This window comes from Hemiscyllium ocellatum, chromosome 5, assembly GCF_020745735.1.
Source record: "Hemiscyllium ocellatum isolate sHemOce1 chromosome 5, sHemOce1.pat.X.cur, whole genome shotgun sequence".
Taxonomy (NCBI): domain Eukaryota; kingdom Metazoa; phylum Chordata; class Chondrichthyes; order Orectolobiformes; family Hemiscylliidae; genus Hemiscyllium; species Hemiscyllium ocellatum.
The window spans coordinates 87970284-87987452 of NC_083405.1; the positions used below are offsets into that span (position 1 = coordinate 87970284).

The following is a 17169-nucleotide window of genomic DNA, read 5'->3' on the forward strand; positions in this document are numbered from 1 at the left end:
TTCTGAGGCAGAGCATTCCACACACCCACCACTCTCTGCGTGAAGAAGTTTCTCCTCATCTGTATCCTAAATGGCCTACCCCTTATTTTTAAGTTGTGTACTCTGGTTCGGGACTCACCCATCAGCGGAAACATGTTTCCTGCCTCAAGAGTGTCCAATCCTTTAATAATCTTATATGTCTCAATCAAATCCCCTTTCAGTTTTCTAAACTCAAGGGTATACAAGCCCAGTCGCTCCAATCTTTCAACATAAGATAGTCCCGCTATTCCAGGAATTGACCTCGTGAACCTATATCTCCCTCAATAGCCAGAATGTCTTTCCTCAAATTTGGAGACCAGAACTGCACACAATATTCCAGGTGCGGTCTCACCAGGGCCCTGTACAGCTGCAGGAGAACCTCTTTGCTTCTATACTCAATCATTTTGTTATAAAGGCCAGCATGCTATTAGCTTTTTTCACTACCTGCCGTACCTGTATGCTTGCCTTCATTGACTGGTTACAAGAACACCCAGATCTCTTTGTACTGCCCTTTTACGTAACTTGATTCCATTTAGGTAGTAATCTGCCTTCCTGTTCTTGCCACCAAAGTGGATAACCATACATTTATCAACATTAAAAAGCATCTGCCATGCATCTGTCCACTCACCTAACTTGTCCAGGTCACCCTGTAATCTCCTAACATCCTCATCACATTCCACCCTGCCACCCAGCTTTGTATCATCAGCAAATTTGCGAATGTTACTATTAACACCATCTTCTATATCATTAATATATATTGTAAAAAGCTGCGGTCCCAGCACGGATCCCTGCGGTACCCCACTGGTCACTGCCTACCATTTCGAAAGGGAGCCGTTTATCACTACCCTTTGTTTCCTGTCAGTCAACCAATTTTCAGTCCAACTCAGTACTTTGCCCCCAATACCATGCTCCCTAATCTTGCTCACTAACCTCCTATGTGGGACTTTATCAAAGGCTTTCTGAAAGTCCAGATACACTACATTCACTGGATCTCCCTTGTCCATCTTCAGAGTTACATCCTCAAAAAAATCCAGAAGATTAGTCAAGCATGATTTCCCCTTCATAAATCCATGCTGACTCTGACCTATCCTGTTATTACTATCCAGATGTGTCATAATTTCATCCTTTATAATTGACTCCAGCATCTTTCCCACCACTGAGGTCAGACTAACTGGTCTATAATTTCCTGCTTTCTCTCTCGCTCCTTTCTTAAAAAGTGGCACAACATTAGCCACCCTCCAATCCGTAGGAACTGATCCTGAATCTATCGAACTCTGGAAAATAATCAGCAATGCATCCACGATTTCTAGAGCTGGATTTACAGGAATAAATTAACCTTTGATAACTATGGTGAAAAATATCCATAAGGAAAAGAAATTCTAAAAAATTTCACTGTAATTCTTCCCCTCAAGTAGATCATAGGTGCAGCAAGGCCTCATACACTGATGCAATTGGCAAATTAGCCATTTTGAGAAACTCTACTAAATGAATAAGTTTTTGTTCTCTGGTGTTCAGGCCTTATTGAAATGTAAAGGGTTTGTAAATGTAAAGGATCATTTCTTGTTCCCCCTCAGCCAGGATTTTTGAAAGTGGAGTCTTGTCACATAAACCACATGAGATCCTCCCATACGCTCCCTGCCCACCAACTTGTCTCCTGTAAGGGCGAAACCCCAACCAAGGATAAAGACTCAAGAGGCAGGCACGTGGCAGTCTTTATTCCTACTCAAGCAGTTACCAGATTGTGCAGGGAGAGGGCCAAAGACTCTGCCCTCCCAAGTTTGGCGTCAACGTGAGAACTCAATTATTCTCTTAATTATTGGCTCAGATCAGAAGAGAGATCAATGAGGCTCATTTTTTTAGAGTGAAATGCAATTTTTTTTTACATTTTGTGTTACAAAAATCACATACAGCGTGGTCACTGTGTCCTTTCCCTTATTCTATATATCCAATCCTGTGAAAAACCTAATCAATGTTGGACAATCCTAGGTTTCCATGATCTCATGGTGTTTAACACACACTGTGATCACTAGGCCTTGGGATCTTGCTAAGCATCCTATTAATTTGCATTCCAAAGTTAATTGGCTGTACTTCTTTGGACATGTCCTAGTCTTGCTTTTCTCTAAGAACTGCTTGAATTCTATTGTTCATTGTATTCATATGCTATCTCTATCAAATTCTGTCACCCCTCCTACATTTTCCCACTATCCTAATTATCTGTAAAAAATACAAAAGACAGTTGATTCTCATTAACTGCTGTAAATTTCATAATATTATTCTTGATGATAAAGTTAATTCGATCTACGTTTCACAGTAGGTTAGTGAGGCATTAGGCAGAGCAATTTTAGGCCTACTAAAGTCCTTAAATAGACAATCAGTGGCCACTTATTGGCCTCATTCCATCTTAATCACTATGTAAAGCAGGGAAAAATGGAACAGAGGCATATAGCCTGGCAGATTTCACTACACAGAGTGCTGTTGAGTAGCAAATGGGCTGTACCTACTTTTGATGGGCCCCTGTTCGCATGGGAGGCACCCTCACATGACTGCACAGCTCTTGAAATCTCCTCTACAGACCCCATCATCCTCTCTCACTAGGGTCTTCCAAAATCCTAGGCTTACCTTTAAAGCTGGGCTCCGTCAGTCTTTTCTTGGACGGTTAGGGGAATTTGTCTGCAGTTCCAGTCACCGCCACCACTCAGTAATAGAGTTTCTGGCCAATTAGACTTCCCAGCAGCTCCTCAATGGAGATGTAAATTCTACTCTAAAAAAAATCCAGATTGCTTCCAGTATAGTATCACAACTGGCACATTCAAAACTGACTTTTCAGTCACAGAAGGAATTAGCAGCAAATACTGCACCCCATAAAATCCACCTCAATGAACACATCTTTCAGTCAGAAGGATAGAAATCTTTGAACTTCTCTGCCCAAATAGTTACTCATTGAGTATTTCCAAACCAAAGAATTTTTGTACACAGATTAAAATCAAAGACTATGGGGATAAGGTGGAAAAGTAGTATGAATGTTGGAGAAGATTTGGGGGCTGAGTGACCTACGCATGTTCATTTCTTAATCTCTTAAGCATCAGATGCTAAGATACCATTAATGCATTTGGTGCAGGTAGACCTCATGTTTTACATCATCAAAGAAATCAATATTGCCCACCGCCCTCCAAAGTGTCGACATTAATTACTAGAGACAAAAATAGAAATTGCTGGAAAAATTCAGAAGGTCTGGCAGGATTTGTGGAGAGAAATCAAAATTAACATTTCAGATCAAGTGATCCTGCTTCTGAACTGATGTTAGCTAGGGAAGTGTTAGTTTATATGCATAAGATATTTTTGCAGATCAAGCAGCTCAGTGTTCTTCCTGTATTAGGTGGCACAGTGGCTCTGTGATTAGCATTGCTGCCTCACAGTGCCAATGGACCCAGGTTCGATTCCCACCTCGGGTCACTGTCTGTGTGGAGGGTCAGTATGGACTTGTTGGGCCGAAGGACCTGTTTCCATACTGTAGGGAATCTAATCTAATCTAAAAGATAGGGTGGAAGGAGTGAAGAGTAAATGAGAGGTGGGCTTAGAGCCCAAAGAGAGAGAAAAACAGTTGGAGAGAGAAAGATGTTGATACTGATTTGAGTAGAAGGGTGTGTAGCTGTTAATGGAGATTGTGAGTGGCTAACATTGGGTGGTGTGTGATAGCAGACTGTGTGATAACAAGACTGTTTGTTTTTTTGGGTTGGGGTAAGGACACAGGAGAGCTCAAGCCCTAAAGTTATTGAACTCAATAATGAGTCTGGAGGGCTGCAGTGTCCCCAAATGGAAAATAAGATGCTGTTCTTCAAATTTGCACTGACCTTAGATGCAGCACTGCAACAAGCCTGAGACAGAAATGTTGGCCAGGAATCAGGGTGGTCTCTTGAAGTGGCAGGCAACTGGAAGCTAAGGGTCTTTTTTTGCAGACAGAATGAAAGTGTTCTGTGAAGCAGTCATCCAGTCTATGCTTCGTTTCCCCAATGTAAAGGAGACCACAACGTGAGCAGTGAATGTAATAAACCAGATAGCATAAAGTGTAGATAAAATGCTGCTTCTCCTGGAAGGTGTATTTGGGTGCTTGGATACTGAGGATGGATAAAGTAAAAAGACAGGTGTAACATCTTCTGCGGTTGCAGGGGAGGCTGTGGGTGGGAGCAGGGTTGGGGATTGCAGTGGGTGGGGCAGTGGTGTTAGGAGGGCAGGAAGAGCGGACCAAGGTGTCCTGGTCCCTGTGGAAGGCAAACAAGGGAGGGGAATGGAATATGTGTCTGGCAGTGGCTGGAGATGGTGGAAATGGTGTCTAATGACCCTCTGGATGTGGTTGCTGGTAGGATAGTAGGTGAGGACAAGGGAGAGGAAGAGAGTGAGTAAGGGCTAAAGTGCGAGAGATGGATTGCCCCCAACTGAGGGCCTGTCAACTACGTGCTGGGCGATCCTCAGTTGAAGAATAAGGTGGACAGTATTGATTACTACTTCACTTTCTGTCAGCTTTTCTCTTTATGATAAGCCAAGCTTCTTTTAGATCTGCTCTTGCACTGGATTTTATGCTCCTTACCTGAGTATGCTACTAGGACAGCACTTCCTAAAGTGCAACGTCATTTTGGACATTGAGCAAAATTTAGCATGTCAACTCCCACAATGTAGGTGATAAGTGAATCAACATCTCACTCATGTACCAAATACTACTTGGAAATCTCCCATTCTCTTTCACCAACAGCCAAGGGATCCTTTTTAACTGTGACAGTAAATTGATGATATCAAATCACATTATCCATAGTAACAAGCCCGAAAGGGAAATAAAGTTGAATGAAATATGCAATCATGTACTGACTATAACAAAAATGAACATCTCTTTTGGACTGCCTTAAACAATCAATGATAGCAGTTAGCGGTGACTGCCAGTAGTTTCACAGTGGAATCAAATCATTTTATATGATTTGCTCATTTAGTCATTTTAATTAAATCCATTGTCAGTCTTGATTAGGCATACATTGTGCTCAGTGGTGTTTACAATTAGTTACAATTCTGATGCTTATTAAACACTTACTTTGCATTTCAGTTCAATTGTTATGTTTTGCTAAGTGACATCATTAAATTTAATTTTATACCCATATGCTTTTAAATAAACTATTTGTCATGCAACTTCCCATGCAGTTTTTACTGAATAGAATGTGCAAATTATTTTTGCAGTAAAACATGAAAAGTATTTGAATGATTTTAATGTAAAAGAACTTCTAAGAAAAGGAGAAAGCAGCTGAATTTTAACATTCCCATCGTATATCTTCATTTCCTTTTTTTTCCAGAAGGAAATATAATTGTTTCTTGAGGCCACAAACACTGTCCACTTGAATGGCTGGTGAAGGTTACAGAAATAGGGAGGGATGCAGGGGTAGGAGGAGGTGACAGAAATAAAGAGGCTTGTAGGGGCTAGAGATAAGGAGCGATGTAGGGGTCAGAAGAAAATACAGAGATAGGGAAGGCTTTGGGGCTGGAGAAGGTGGGAGAGATAGGGGGAGGTGTGTAGAGCCTGGAGGCGGTGGCACAGATAGAGAGGGATGTAGGGGTCGGAGGAGATAACAGAGGTACGGAAGGATGTAACGGCTAGAGGAGATGACAGAGATATCATCGTTCTCTTGTGATAAAGATTACCATTCCATTTGCTTTCTGAATGGTAAATCATTCCAGAATTCCATTATTTTCTGAGTGATAAATGAGTGCCCTTTTTGATCATAATTGTTAAGATATTTGAAACCTTGACAAAAAAAAAATCCTGAGCCAAGTGTGGTGACCAACACACTACAGTTGTACTAAAGCTAGAGACAAAAAAACCTCCAGATGCTGGAATCCAAAGTGGACAAGCAGGAGGCTGGAAGAACACGGGAAGCCGACATCATCAGGAGGTGGAGAAGTTGATATTTCTGGTGTAATCCTTCTTCGGGAATGAGAGTAGGTGTAAGGGGAGCTGCAAATAAAGGGGAGGGAGCAGTGCTAATGTAGGGAGGGTGAACACACGTGAGGCTATGACCTGGTTAGTTGATGGGAGGAACGCATCCAATTGGTAGCTGAAGGAAGGGATCGATCAGAGCAATGGAAGGGAGGGGGAAGATCTGAGAAGGGAGTCCGGGGGATGAGAAGGGTGGTTATTTGAAATTAGAGAACTCAATGTTGAGTCCTCCAGGCTGTAGGCTGTCCAGGTGGAAGATGAGGTGGTGTTCCTTCAATTTGCGTTTTGATTTGTTGTGGCAGTGGAGGTGGCCAAGAATGGTCATGTTGGTTTGGGAATGGGAAAGGGAATTAAGATGGGCGGTGACTGGGAGGTCAGGTCGGTCCCTGCGGACCTGGCTGAGATGCTTGGCGAAACATGTCCTGAGTTTACATTTAGTCTCCCCAATGTAGGGAAGACCACATCTTGAGCACCTGATTCTGTAAACTAGGTTGGAGGAGAGGCAGGTGAACTCCTGTCTCACCTGGAAGGACTGTTTGGGGCCCTGGATGCAGGTGAGGAGGGTGGTGTGCTGGCAGGTTTTGCACCTTTTGCGCTAATGGGGATGGTATTTGGGGGTTCGGAGGGGTTGGTGGGGAGGGTGGCATGAACCAAGGACTGTCGAAAGGAATGGTCCTTGTGGAAGGCAGAGAGGGATGGGGATGGGAAGATGTTCTTGATGGTAGGGTCCAGTTTAAGGATGATCCATTGGATGCAAAGTCTGGTGGAGTGGTGGGTGCAGACAAAAGGGACCCTGTCTTTATTCTGTTTAGGGGGGGTGGTTTAGAGCAGTAGACCAGGGAATGGAAGAGGTGCAGTGGAGGGATGTCTGAATGACAGAGGAGCAAAATGTACATTGTTCAAAATAGGTGGACATCTGGGATGCTTGGGAATGGAATGTCTCTTCATCTGTGCAGATGCAGTGGGGGCCGAGGAATTGGGAGAACAGGATGAAGTTCTTGCAGGAAATTGGGTGGAAGGAGGTGTCGACAGGTAGCATTGGGAGTCTCTGGGTTTAAAGAAAATGTCAGACTGGGTACTGTCGCCGGAGATGGAAATTGAGAAGTCAAGAAAGGGGAGGGAGGTGTCCAAGGTGGACCAAATGAATTTGAGGGCAGGGTGGAAGTAGTGCGCAAAGTTGATGAACTGCTCCAGTTCAGCCTGGGTGCAGGACACTGCAATGATGCAATAATTGATATAACGGTGGAAGAGTTGAGACACAGTGCCTGTGTAAAGCTGCAGGTTTCCTACTGTTCAATAAACAAACCCAATGTTATGCTGCTGACTGCACCCTGCACTAGTATCAAGAACGTAAGGGAGGAGGTCGGAGTGTTCCCTTACTCAGACATCGGAAATGATTAATATAACAACATGGGAACAATCCGTCAAGCCTGTTCTTCCATTTAATATTTTCATGGCTGATTGAACCCCTCAATGGCTTTCATCCACAATATCCCATAAACCTGTATACTATAGGTAATCAAAAATCTATGAATCTCTTTATTAAAGATCCTCAAAGTTCCCATAACCCTATGGAGTAGAGAATTCCAAATATTTACCAGCCTCTGAGCAAGAACCTATGTCCTTTCAGCCTGAAGAGACATTCCACTTATATTTTAATTGTGCTCCTGACTCCCGAACCAAGGGAACTTCTTACCTGCATCTATCAAGGTTCAATGTGATCACCTCTCATTCTTCAAAACTGTGAAGGACACTGGCTGATTTTTATCAATCTCACTTCATTGGACAATCTGCCACCCTGGGAGCAAGTCTAGTGACTTTGTTGTAAGGGATCCTAAATTGTTCACAGTTCACAGGTGCAGTCAAAACAATTGCTGCACAATTGAAGCAAGGCTCCACTACTCCGGTACTTAAATTCTCTGGTGGTAGAGTCATAGAGATGTACAGCACAGAAACAGACCCTTCGGTCCAACTCATCCACACTGACCAGATATCCCAACCCAATCTACTCCTACCTGCCATTACCTGGCCCATATCCCTCCAAACCTTTCCTATTCATATACCCATCCAGATAACTTTAAATGTTTCAATTGTACTAGCCTCCACCACTTCCTCTGGCAGCTCATTCCACACACGTATCACCCTCTGTGTGAAAAAGTTGCCCCTTAGGTCTCTTTTATATCTTTCCCCTCTCGCCCTAAACCTATGCCCTCGAGTTCTAGACTTCCCAACCCCAGGGAAAAGACTTTGCCTATTTACCCTATCCATGCCCTTCATAATTTTGTAAACCTCTATAAGGTCACTCCTCAGCCTTCAACGCTCCAGGGAAAACAGCCCCAGCCTGTTCAGCCTCTCCCTAAAGCTCAAATGTTCCAACCCTGCCAACATCCTTGTAAATCTTTTCTGAACCCTTTCAAGTTTCACAACATTATTCTGATAGGAAGGAGACCAGAATTGCACACAATATTCCAATAGTGGCCTAACCAATGTCCTGTACAGCTGCAACATGACCTCACAACTCCTGTATTCAATACTCTGACCAATAAAGGAAAGCATACCAAACGCCTTCTTCACTATCCTATCTACCTGTGACTCCACTTTCAAGGAGCTATGAACCTGCACTCCAAGGTCTCTTGGTTCAGCAGCATTCCCTTGGACCTTGCCATTAAGTGTATAAGTCCTGCTCTGATTTGCTTTCCCAAAATGCAGCACCTCACACTTATCTAAATTAAACTCCATCTGCCACTTCTCAGCCCATTGGCCCATCTGATCAATATCCTGTTGTAATCTGAGGTAGTCTTCTTTGCTCTCCACTACACATCCAATTTTGTTGTCACCTGCAAACTTACCAGCTGTACCTTTGACAAAGGGTCAGTTAGACTCAAAATGTCAGCTGTTTTCTCTCTTTACAGATGCTGCCAGACCTGCTGAGATTTTCCAGCATTTTCTCTTTTGGTTTCAGATTCCAGCATCTGCTTTTACTAACTATACTTCTTATGCTCACATCCAAATCATTTATCTAAATGATGAAAAGTACGGGACCCAGCACCAATCCTTGTGGCATTCCATTGGGTCATAGGCCTCCAGTCTGAAAAACAACCCTCCACCACCAAAGTCTTCTAACTTTGAACCAGTTCTGCATCCAAATGGTTAGTTCTCCCTGTATTTCATGAGATCTAACCTTGCTAACCAGTCTCCCATGGGGAACCTTGTTGAATGCCTTACTGGAGTCCATATAGATCATATCTACCGCTCTGTCCTCATCAATTAGATTAGATTAGATTACTTACAGTGTGGAAACAGGCCCTTCGGCCCAACAAGTCCACACCGACCCGCCGAAGCGCAACCCACCCATACCCCTACATATACCCCTTACCTAACACTACGGGCAATTTAGCATGGCCAATTCACCTGACCCGCACATCTTTGGACTGTGGGAGGAAACCGGAGCACCCGGAGGAAACCCATGCAGACACGGGGAGAACGTGCAAACTCCACACAGTCAGTCGCCTGAGGCGGGAATTGAACCCAGGTCCCTGGCGCTGTGAGGCAGCAGTGCTAACCACTGTGCCACCGTGCCGCCCTCAATCTTCTTTGTTACTGCTTCAAAAAACTCAAACAAGTTTGTGAGACATGACTTCCCAAGAATAGGTGACGTGATAAGATTCCATTAGCTTTCTGAATAATTTGCTATACCCCCACATTAGCATTCAGAGAATTGTTGTCAAGAACACCTACACCCATTTTCCAGCCTCTTGCCATTTGTGAAATATCTACATATCTGTTCCTCCTGCCAAAGAGGATAAGCTTACATTATGTTCCATGAGCCATGTTCTTGCCCATTCATTGAGTCTGTCCAAATCTTCCTGAAGCTTCTTTGCTTCTTCCTCACAACATACATTCCCACTTCTCTTTGAAATGTATTTCACAAACTTACATGGCACACCAGTAGACTACATAGTGACTCCTAAATTATGACTTGTCCCAGAATTATAGTACAACTATACTCAGTGTACAACCCAAGTAGTTGGAGCTAGCTATTTTAAATATCAGATCTCTCACTTCATTGCACTGGGAAGTACCCTAGGTTTGTTTGTTTTTTGCTTCAATGCACAAATTTTACAGTTTCCTAACAATATTTAATCGGAAGTAGAAGTGTGGCCCTACATTTCCAATACCTGCTGAACTGTCTGTGCCCTTGTAAATAGATGATTAATATCAGAAGCATGTCCAATATTCCAGATGGACTGACGGTACACAAAAGGAGCAGAGACACTTTTAATTTGTATCTTCTCCATGTGTGAGTGCAACCTAATTTTTTTTTCCACCCCAGCTCTGTAATATACTTTGAAGTTTATGTTCCTGCTATAATTGAGTAAATATATACCCTGTATTGGCTTATATATTTCCTGCTAGTTATTCTATAATAATTGATACTGAATTATAGCTACAGTCTATCAGTCAGGTTACGACAAGATCTAGCCTCTGGTGGTGATTAATAGTTAAAACAATTATGGTGATTTGGCGATGAGGAAAATCATTTGGTTGTGTGTGACAGCACTTGCAGATATAAAAACTAATCCAGCCTCAGGGCTGTTGTGGTGCAGTGATTGTGTCCCTAGTTCTGAGCTAGGAGGCCCAGTTCAACTCCTACCTGCTCCAGAGGTGAGTTATAATATCTCAGAACAGCTTGATTTTAAAAACCCTTAATGGACTTTGCACCTAAATTATTCCGTTGTACATGATGGTAGTTAATAGATGGGAGAAAATACCACACGTGATGGGAAAAAGGACCATTCAGTTGTGTGTAAGAGAACGTCTCCATATAAAGAAAGAAAACAAAATCTAGCTGGGTTCCCGTGGTGATGTCCCCACCTGTGAGCCAGGTGACCCAGGTCCAAGTTTGAACTGCTCCTGAGGTGTGTGTAGCACATCTGACCAGGTTGATTAAAAAATCAAAAAATTCCAGTCAGCCTAAATCTTGTTCATACTTTACCTTCTATGTCAAGCCCAAGACATTAATGTATATTAAAATGTGAGGGATTTTAAGTGAATATAACATTTGTGACAACTCTGTTTATAGAGTCATTGAGGTCTACAGCACAGAAAAAGACCCTTCAACCCACCAAGTCTGTGCCATTCAAAATCAAGCACCGAACTACTCCAATCCCATTTTCCAGTTTTTGGTTGTGTATGCCTTGGTGTTGCAAGTGCATCTCTAAATAGTTCTTCAATGTTATGAGCATGTCTGCCTCTCCCATCCTTGCAGCAGTAAGTTCCAGATTTCCACCACCCTCTGGGTCAAAAATCTTTTCCTCACTTCCCCTTTAAACCTTCTTCTGCCCTGTACTTTAATTCCATGCCCCCTGTCATGGATCCCTCCACCAAAGAGAAAGGTTTCTTCTGGCTTACCCTATCTTTGCTCCTAATAATTTTGTACATCTCAATCACACCCCCCTTAATCTGCTCTGCTCCAAGGAAAACAAACCCAGTCTATCCAACCCTGCCTTTTAAATGTTCTGTTGCACAGAACAGTATCATTCTTTGAAGCATCCAATGGGCTCCACTACTGAACTTCTTCATCCACCCAGCTGTGGAACCAAGTACTACACTGAGGGTTGGTGGGTAGGAAAGAAAGAAAACTTGTTGAAGGCCCCTTGGTGGCATGGGTGACATTGGACTGTATATGAAGTCTCAAGTTTGTATAAATTTGCTTGATTTGGCACTGCATCTGTTTGTCTAAGTCTCTGTGTAGCCCAGAATGTAACTGTTGCAGTGAGGTGCCCACCAAATCATGTTCCCAACCTTTCTAACATTAATGTTCAAAGTGTCTGTATCTGAGCTTGTGGGTGCCTTTACCGATTCTTCTCTCAGGCCTCTGTGCTGTTGTCCTCAGAGGTTGAGGAAGCCGTTTCTGGTTGCTCCAAGGAGCTGGTCCCTGAAAGACAAAAGGGAGAGAAGACATTGTGGACAGTGGTTACAAATGGTGTGCAATGAATGGCATTGAAAAGTGGGCTTCCTGTGAAAGTTAAACCCTTGGGTGTAGTCCTTCCCGTTTGGATGATTTATCCACTTCCCATGACTTTGTGAGATGTGTACACATAAACACCTATATCAAATATGATCTCTAAAAATGATAAATCATTTATTAGTTTCTACTTTGCAATATTGATCTGTTTGTTTTTTTTCTAGTGGTGGCCATGTCATATTAGATGAAGTCACAGATCTTGGATACGTGCAAGATGGAACCCCATGTGGACAGGACAGAATGTGTATCAATCACAAGTGTCTTCCTCTGAAATCATTTAATTTCAGTATCTGCCCTGGAGCTAGTGGTGCAAGAAAATGTTCAGGACATGGGGTAGGTTAATAAAATAAGTTCCATCATTCAACCATTAGTGGCTATGCTGTGAACTGAGTAATTAACTTCATCAGTTGGCACTTGTGTCTGATTTTCTCTTTAGTTCGCCTAACAAGAATTTAGAAATTATACAATTGTTCTTGATCTAGGAAGTGCCAGTAACTGACTGGCAGAAGAATAATGTAGCTACTGCCTCTAATCATATTTAGAAATTAATCTAGTCTCTGTTAAACTTTGATAAATGGTTTCAATTTCACACATTTTGTATCTAAACACTCCTAACAAAGCAGGTAAGTTAATTAAGACAAGTTCAGTTCAAAAGTAATGAAATACCTGAATTAAAAATGTAAAAATCAAATTGTGAGCAATTTCTGAAGAATTTCAAACCATAACGTTATATTTAGTCAAAGATTCAGGGAGTATTTTGAAGTCATTTTGTCTCATTGCTTTTATTTGTAAAACTGTGAATTAGTATTTCAAAATATATTCATCAGCCATTTGAATATATGGAAATTGTACTTGGATTATGAATCCTCTGTGTAAACATATATAAAGTAACACTGAATTCAAATTTTTCAAAAGATTTATGTATAATGCAGTAGTTTAAGGTTTTGTGATATGTGTGAGCTTTCAAGCCTGCCTGATGTCGGTGTGATGATCCTAAGAAATACTTTACACTCATGCCTTAGAAGTTTTTCTCTTTGCCTTAGGAGACAGGTTACCATATATGTCACTCAGTTTTTCAAAATACATGTTTTGCAATGTAACAACCTACAAGCTGAAGTCTTTTAATGGAACATTAAAAGTACCTTTTAAATTCTCAAGTGGAGTTTTTTGTATCTATATTTCTGATGTCAAACTCAGCAAGGTAAAGTGACAAATTATTTCTTGCATTCTTATTGGTCAAGTTATGCATTTTTGAAAAACTGTATGGTCATTTATAAAGCAGACTTGATTTGTTACATGCAAAATAGTCATAAATTCTTCATTCATCATTTGTTACAGGACGATCACTCAAGGTTCTATTTGGTGATACTGCTTGCCCTCCTGATATGCGGACATTGGTAGTCCAGGACAATAAAACATAAGCAGCTATCTAATTGTAAAATACAGTGAAAGAAGAAATCACGTTTAAACTTTTCCAAATATGTTACATAAGTTAATATATGGCATTTATTCATTCGTATTTTGGACCTATCTGCATATTGTGTTTAGATATACTATCTAGTGTACATGCTTACAATTTATTTTCTTTATATTATGCTGTGTTTGTGTATATAAATAGAACTGATAAAAAAAAATGTTCTGCAATCATAGCTGAAACTGGTACCGTAAGTATTCATGGATTATACATTTTAGCATTTATCTTAATATTTCCCACTCAACATCCTTTTACCAAAATAATTCTCCAATGTTTTCATTTATTTACGATAGCAATGAGACAAATTAAATATCTCTTCAATGACTAAATTCCCCTTATCATAATATATTCCATTCATCATGTACACTTGAAATAAATTTTCAATTTTATTTCAGAAAAATGAGTTATCATACAAGTGAATAGAGCTGAGTAATTCTTTGTTTGGAAGTTTAAGCAACACCGTGTATGAGTCATTTTTTTAGTAGTTCACCATCACCTTAATGCCTTAAATGTGAATCAAAATTGTTAAATAGAAAATTCTATTTTAAAGCATTCTATTAGAATACTTCCAGGTTTAAATCACATTTTCTCATAGAAAACATTTCTAGTCGTGGAAATTTTGTCCATCATCTTGAAAATACCACAAGTGATATTTCCCACTGAACATCTGTTTGCCTAAATAATTCTCCAAAGTTTTCATTTATTTACAATAGCCTAGTCTTGTACCGAGATTCTGGGTCGGTTGACTTGTCGGAATGAAAATCTTCTTAGCTTCTTATATTCTTGGTTTCTTACTTCTTCGTGAACATATTGGGTTTTAGAAGATGAATAACAAACTTCTCTAGTGTGAGTAAACTGCTAACCAGCAGCTCTCCAATCCAAGGTTCTTGAGTTGAAATGAAAATGTGTTGCTGGAAAAGCGCAGCAGGTCAGGCAGCATCCAAGGAACAGGAGAATCGACATTTCGGGCATGAGCCCTTCTTCAGGAAACATGGATTTTCCTGCTCCTTGGATGCTGCCTGACCTGCTGCGCTTTTCCAGCAACACATTTTCAGCTCTGATCTCCAGCATCTGCAGTCTTCACTTTCTTCTTGAGTTGAAATGTTAACTCTCCTCTCTTCACAAATGCAGCCTCAGCTGCTGAGCATTTCCAACACAATCTTTTTTCAAATTTCTGCAGTATTTTCCTTCTTTTGTACTGCTAACTGTTCAGTTATAGGAACATTTTCGCTACTTCAGAATTTTCATTAATGCTTCCATAATAATTTTATCTATAGTCTTCATACTATTTTTTAATACTTTCATGGTGAAGACCAGCAATGACAATGTTATTGAACAATTCTAGTTTTGGCCAACAAGCAAGACAATTCTAAAACTTGAGTGTGTACAAAATTACCCTAAACATTTCCACCTCAATAATCTGAATATCAGAGACTATTGAAGAGTGGAGTAGTTCGTGCAAGGAGCAACACCAGTTCAAAAGATAGAAGTGCTGAGTCACAGATCCATCTTTGTCTCCTCAGAGCTCCTCAGCATCACAGACTCTACGCTGCAGTGAGTCCCTATATGCAATGTTGCCCTGACAGCATTCTGACAGCCTTGCTGATTTGTGTTTCGGGACCTACCATATCCTGAGTAAAGCTGTTCCATAACATCTACAAAACTGACATCTACTTAATAAGGCTAGAAAATTGCCCACATATGTCCTGCACACCATGCAGGCAAAACCAATCAGGCCAATTACAGCCCCTTCAACCTACTCATCAGTAAAGGGATGGATAATGTCATCATGCACATGCTTAGTGATAACTTGCTGACTGATGCCCAGTTTGGGTTTCACCAGGGCTATTCAGTTCCTGACCTCAGCACAGTCTTGATTCAAACATAGAGCTGAACTCCAGAGGTGAAGTGAAAGTGACTACCCTTGATGTCAAAGCTGAAGTTGACTGAGCGTGGCATTAAGGAGGCCCAGTAAAACTGGAGTCTGTTGGAATCAAGGGGAATTTCTTCACTAGTTGGAATTTTCTTCAGAATAATATAAGAACATAAAACAAAAGAGTAGGAGCAGGCCATTCATCCCTCAGACCATTCTGTAAGATCATGACTGATCTGCCACAGATCTCAACTCCACCTCTGTGCCAGCTCCTCATCCCCTTCTCAATATTTCAAAATTCAATCTACATCCTCCTTAAATGCTTGCATGATCTATTCTCCACAATTCTCTGGGGTAAAGAGTTCTAGACATTCTTTGTCCTCTGAGACAAGAAATTTCTTTGTGTATGTCTCATTGTGCAATTATTTCAATTATATGGGTTTCAGGCCTTGGTCAGGTCAGTATTATAGACCACCTGCTTGAGATGCCAGTCAACTGCAGAATAGCTATATGTTGAAAGAGACTATTTTCTGAAGCCACATTGGTAACAGGTAATAGATAACATAGCACGTGAATAAAATCCAGAACAGCAGATTAATGAGAAAGGAAAGGGCGAATTTAATTGCAAATGGATTTTGGCAGGCAGGTGGTCAAGATGAGCACATTATATGCCTGATGTTGGCAGCATGGGGCCTGATGATGTGAACAGATCTCACCACCCCCAGTGTGACAACATTTATCACAATTTCAACAGTTTTTGCCTTCAAGGAACTCAGTTACAGAACATTACAAAATGCTGAGGGTTGTCATCAAGCAAAATTATAAAAAAAAAAGCCAACAGAGTTTTTAACTAAATCTTACTACCTTTATCTTTATTCATTCATGGGAAGAGGCCATTGCTGATGATACTAACACTTATTGCCCGGGTTTAGTTGCACTTGAGACAGTGAATTGATTTCTTTCATACAACAGAGGTAATTTTTGAGGGCTGTCCAAACTGAGTAAGGGCATCATATTTCCTTCTCTGAAGAACATCAGTGTGAAAACTTTGATAGTTTCCTGGTCACCATTATTGACACTAGCTTTTTGTTCCTGATTTCTTGAATAAATTGAATTTAAAATCGCCTGTGACTGTGGTTGAATAGTGAGATGTGTTATAGGAGGAGACACATACATGTTGAGATGAGAATGTCCCTGATACTGAAGTTGGACCAGACTTCCAGCGTGGTCCTGCTAACTCCTAACTGTCCCCAGGGCAGGAATGAAAGAGAGCTGGAACACCTTTAGATCCATCAGTTAGTTAATTGCAATATAATTGAGGTTGTTAAGAAGCTCTGATGAGGTGTTTTTACATGGTATTCTATATTCATGGCAATAGAACCTGTTAGGCCTGTCTGTAACTTACCACAGTAAGTGCACAATGGAAAGAGTTTCTTCAATGAAACTAGCCACCTTGGATTGCTTTGATGAATGAAGCTGAGGGATCCCAGGCATGGCCATCGAGAGGCTGCAATTTGAAGCATTTCTTCTTTCAGAGAGAGTTTTCATTACTTGACAAGTGATTTGCCAACTTCTAGGAAGGTAATTCACCTAACACAATGACATGCCTCTGCTGCCAGCATTACAGGTGGCATGGGTACAATCTATTCATTCCCACCTTACGTCACTGCTGAGGATCATGGGCAGAGACTGTGCCATCAATGTGCACCACAAGCAGCCACCAGATCAATGCCAGCAGTAGCTGCTTCCCTCTCAATTGCAAGCCCTTCCACACAGAAACAGAGATGCAGCTGAATGAGGGA

General features: G+C 41.2%; 1 protein-coding gene across 1 annotated transcript in view; it reads left to right on the forward strand.

Annotated features, from left to right (window-relative positions):
- The window catches only part of adam22 (ADAM metallopeptidase domain 22), a 365020-nt gene that overhangs the window by 288723 nt on the left and 59128 nt on the right, over positions 1-17169 (forward strand). Inside the window, exon 23 of the mRNA XM_060825702.1 lies at positions 12185-12353. Coding sequence (XP_060681685.1) covers positions 12185-12353 — 169 coding nt within the window. The remainder of the gene's footprint in view (positions 1-12184; positions 12354-17169) is intronic.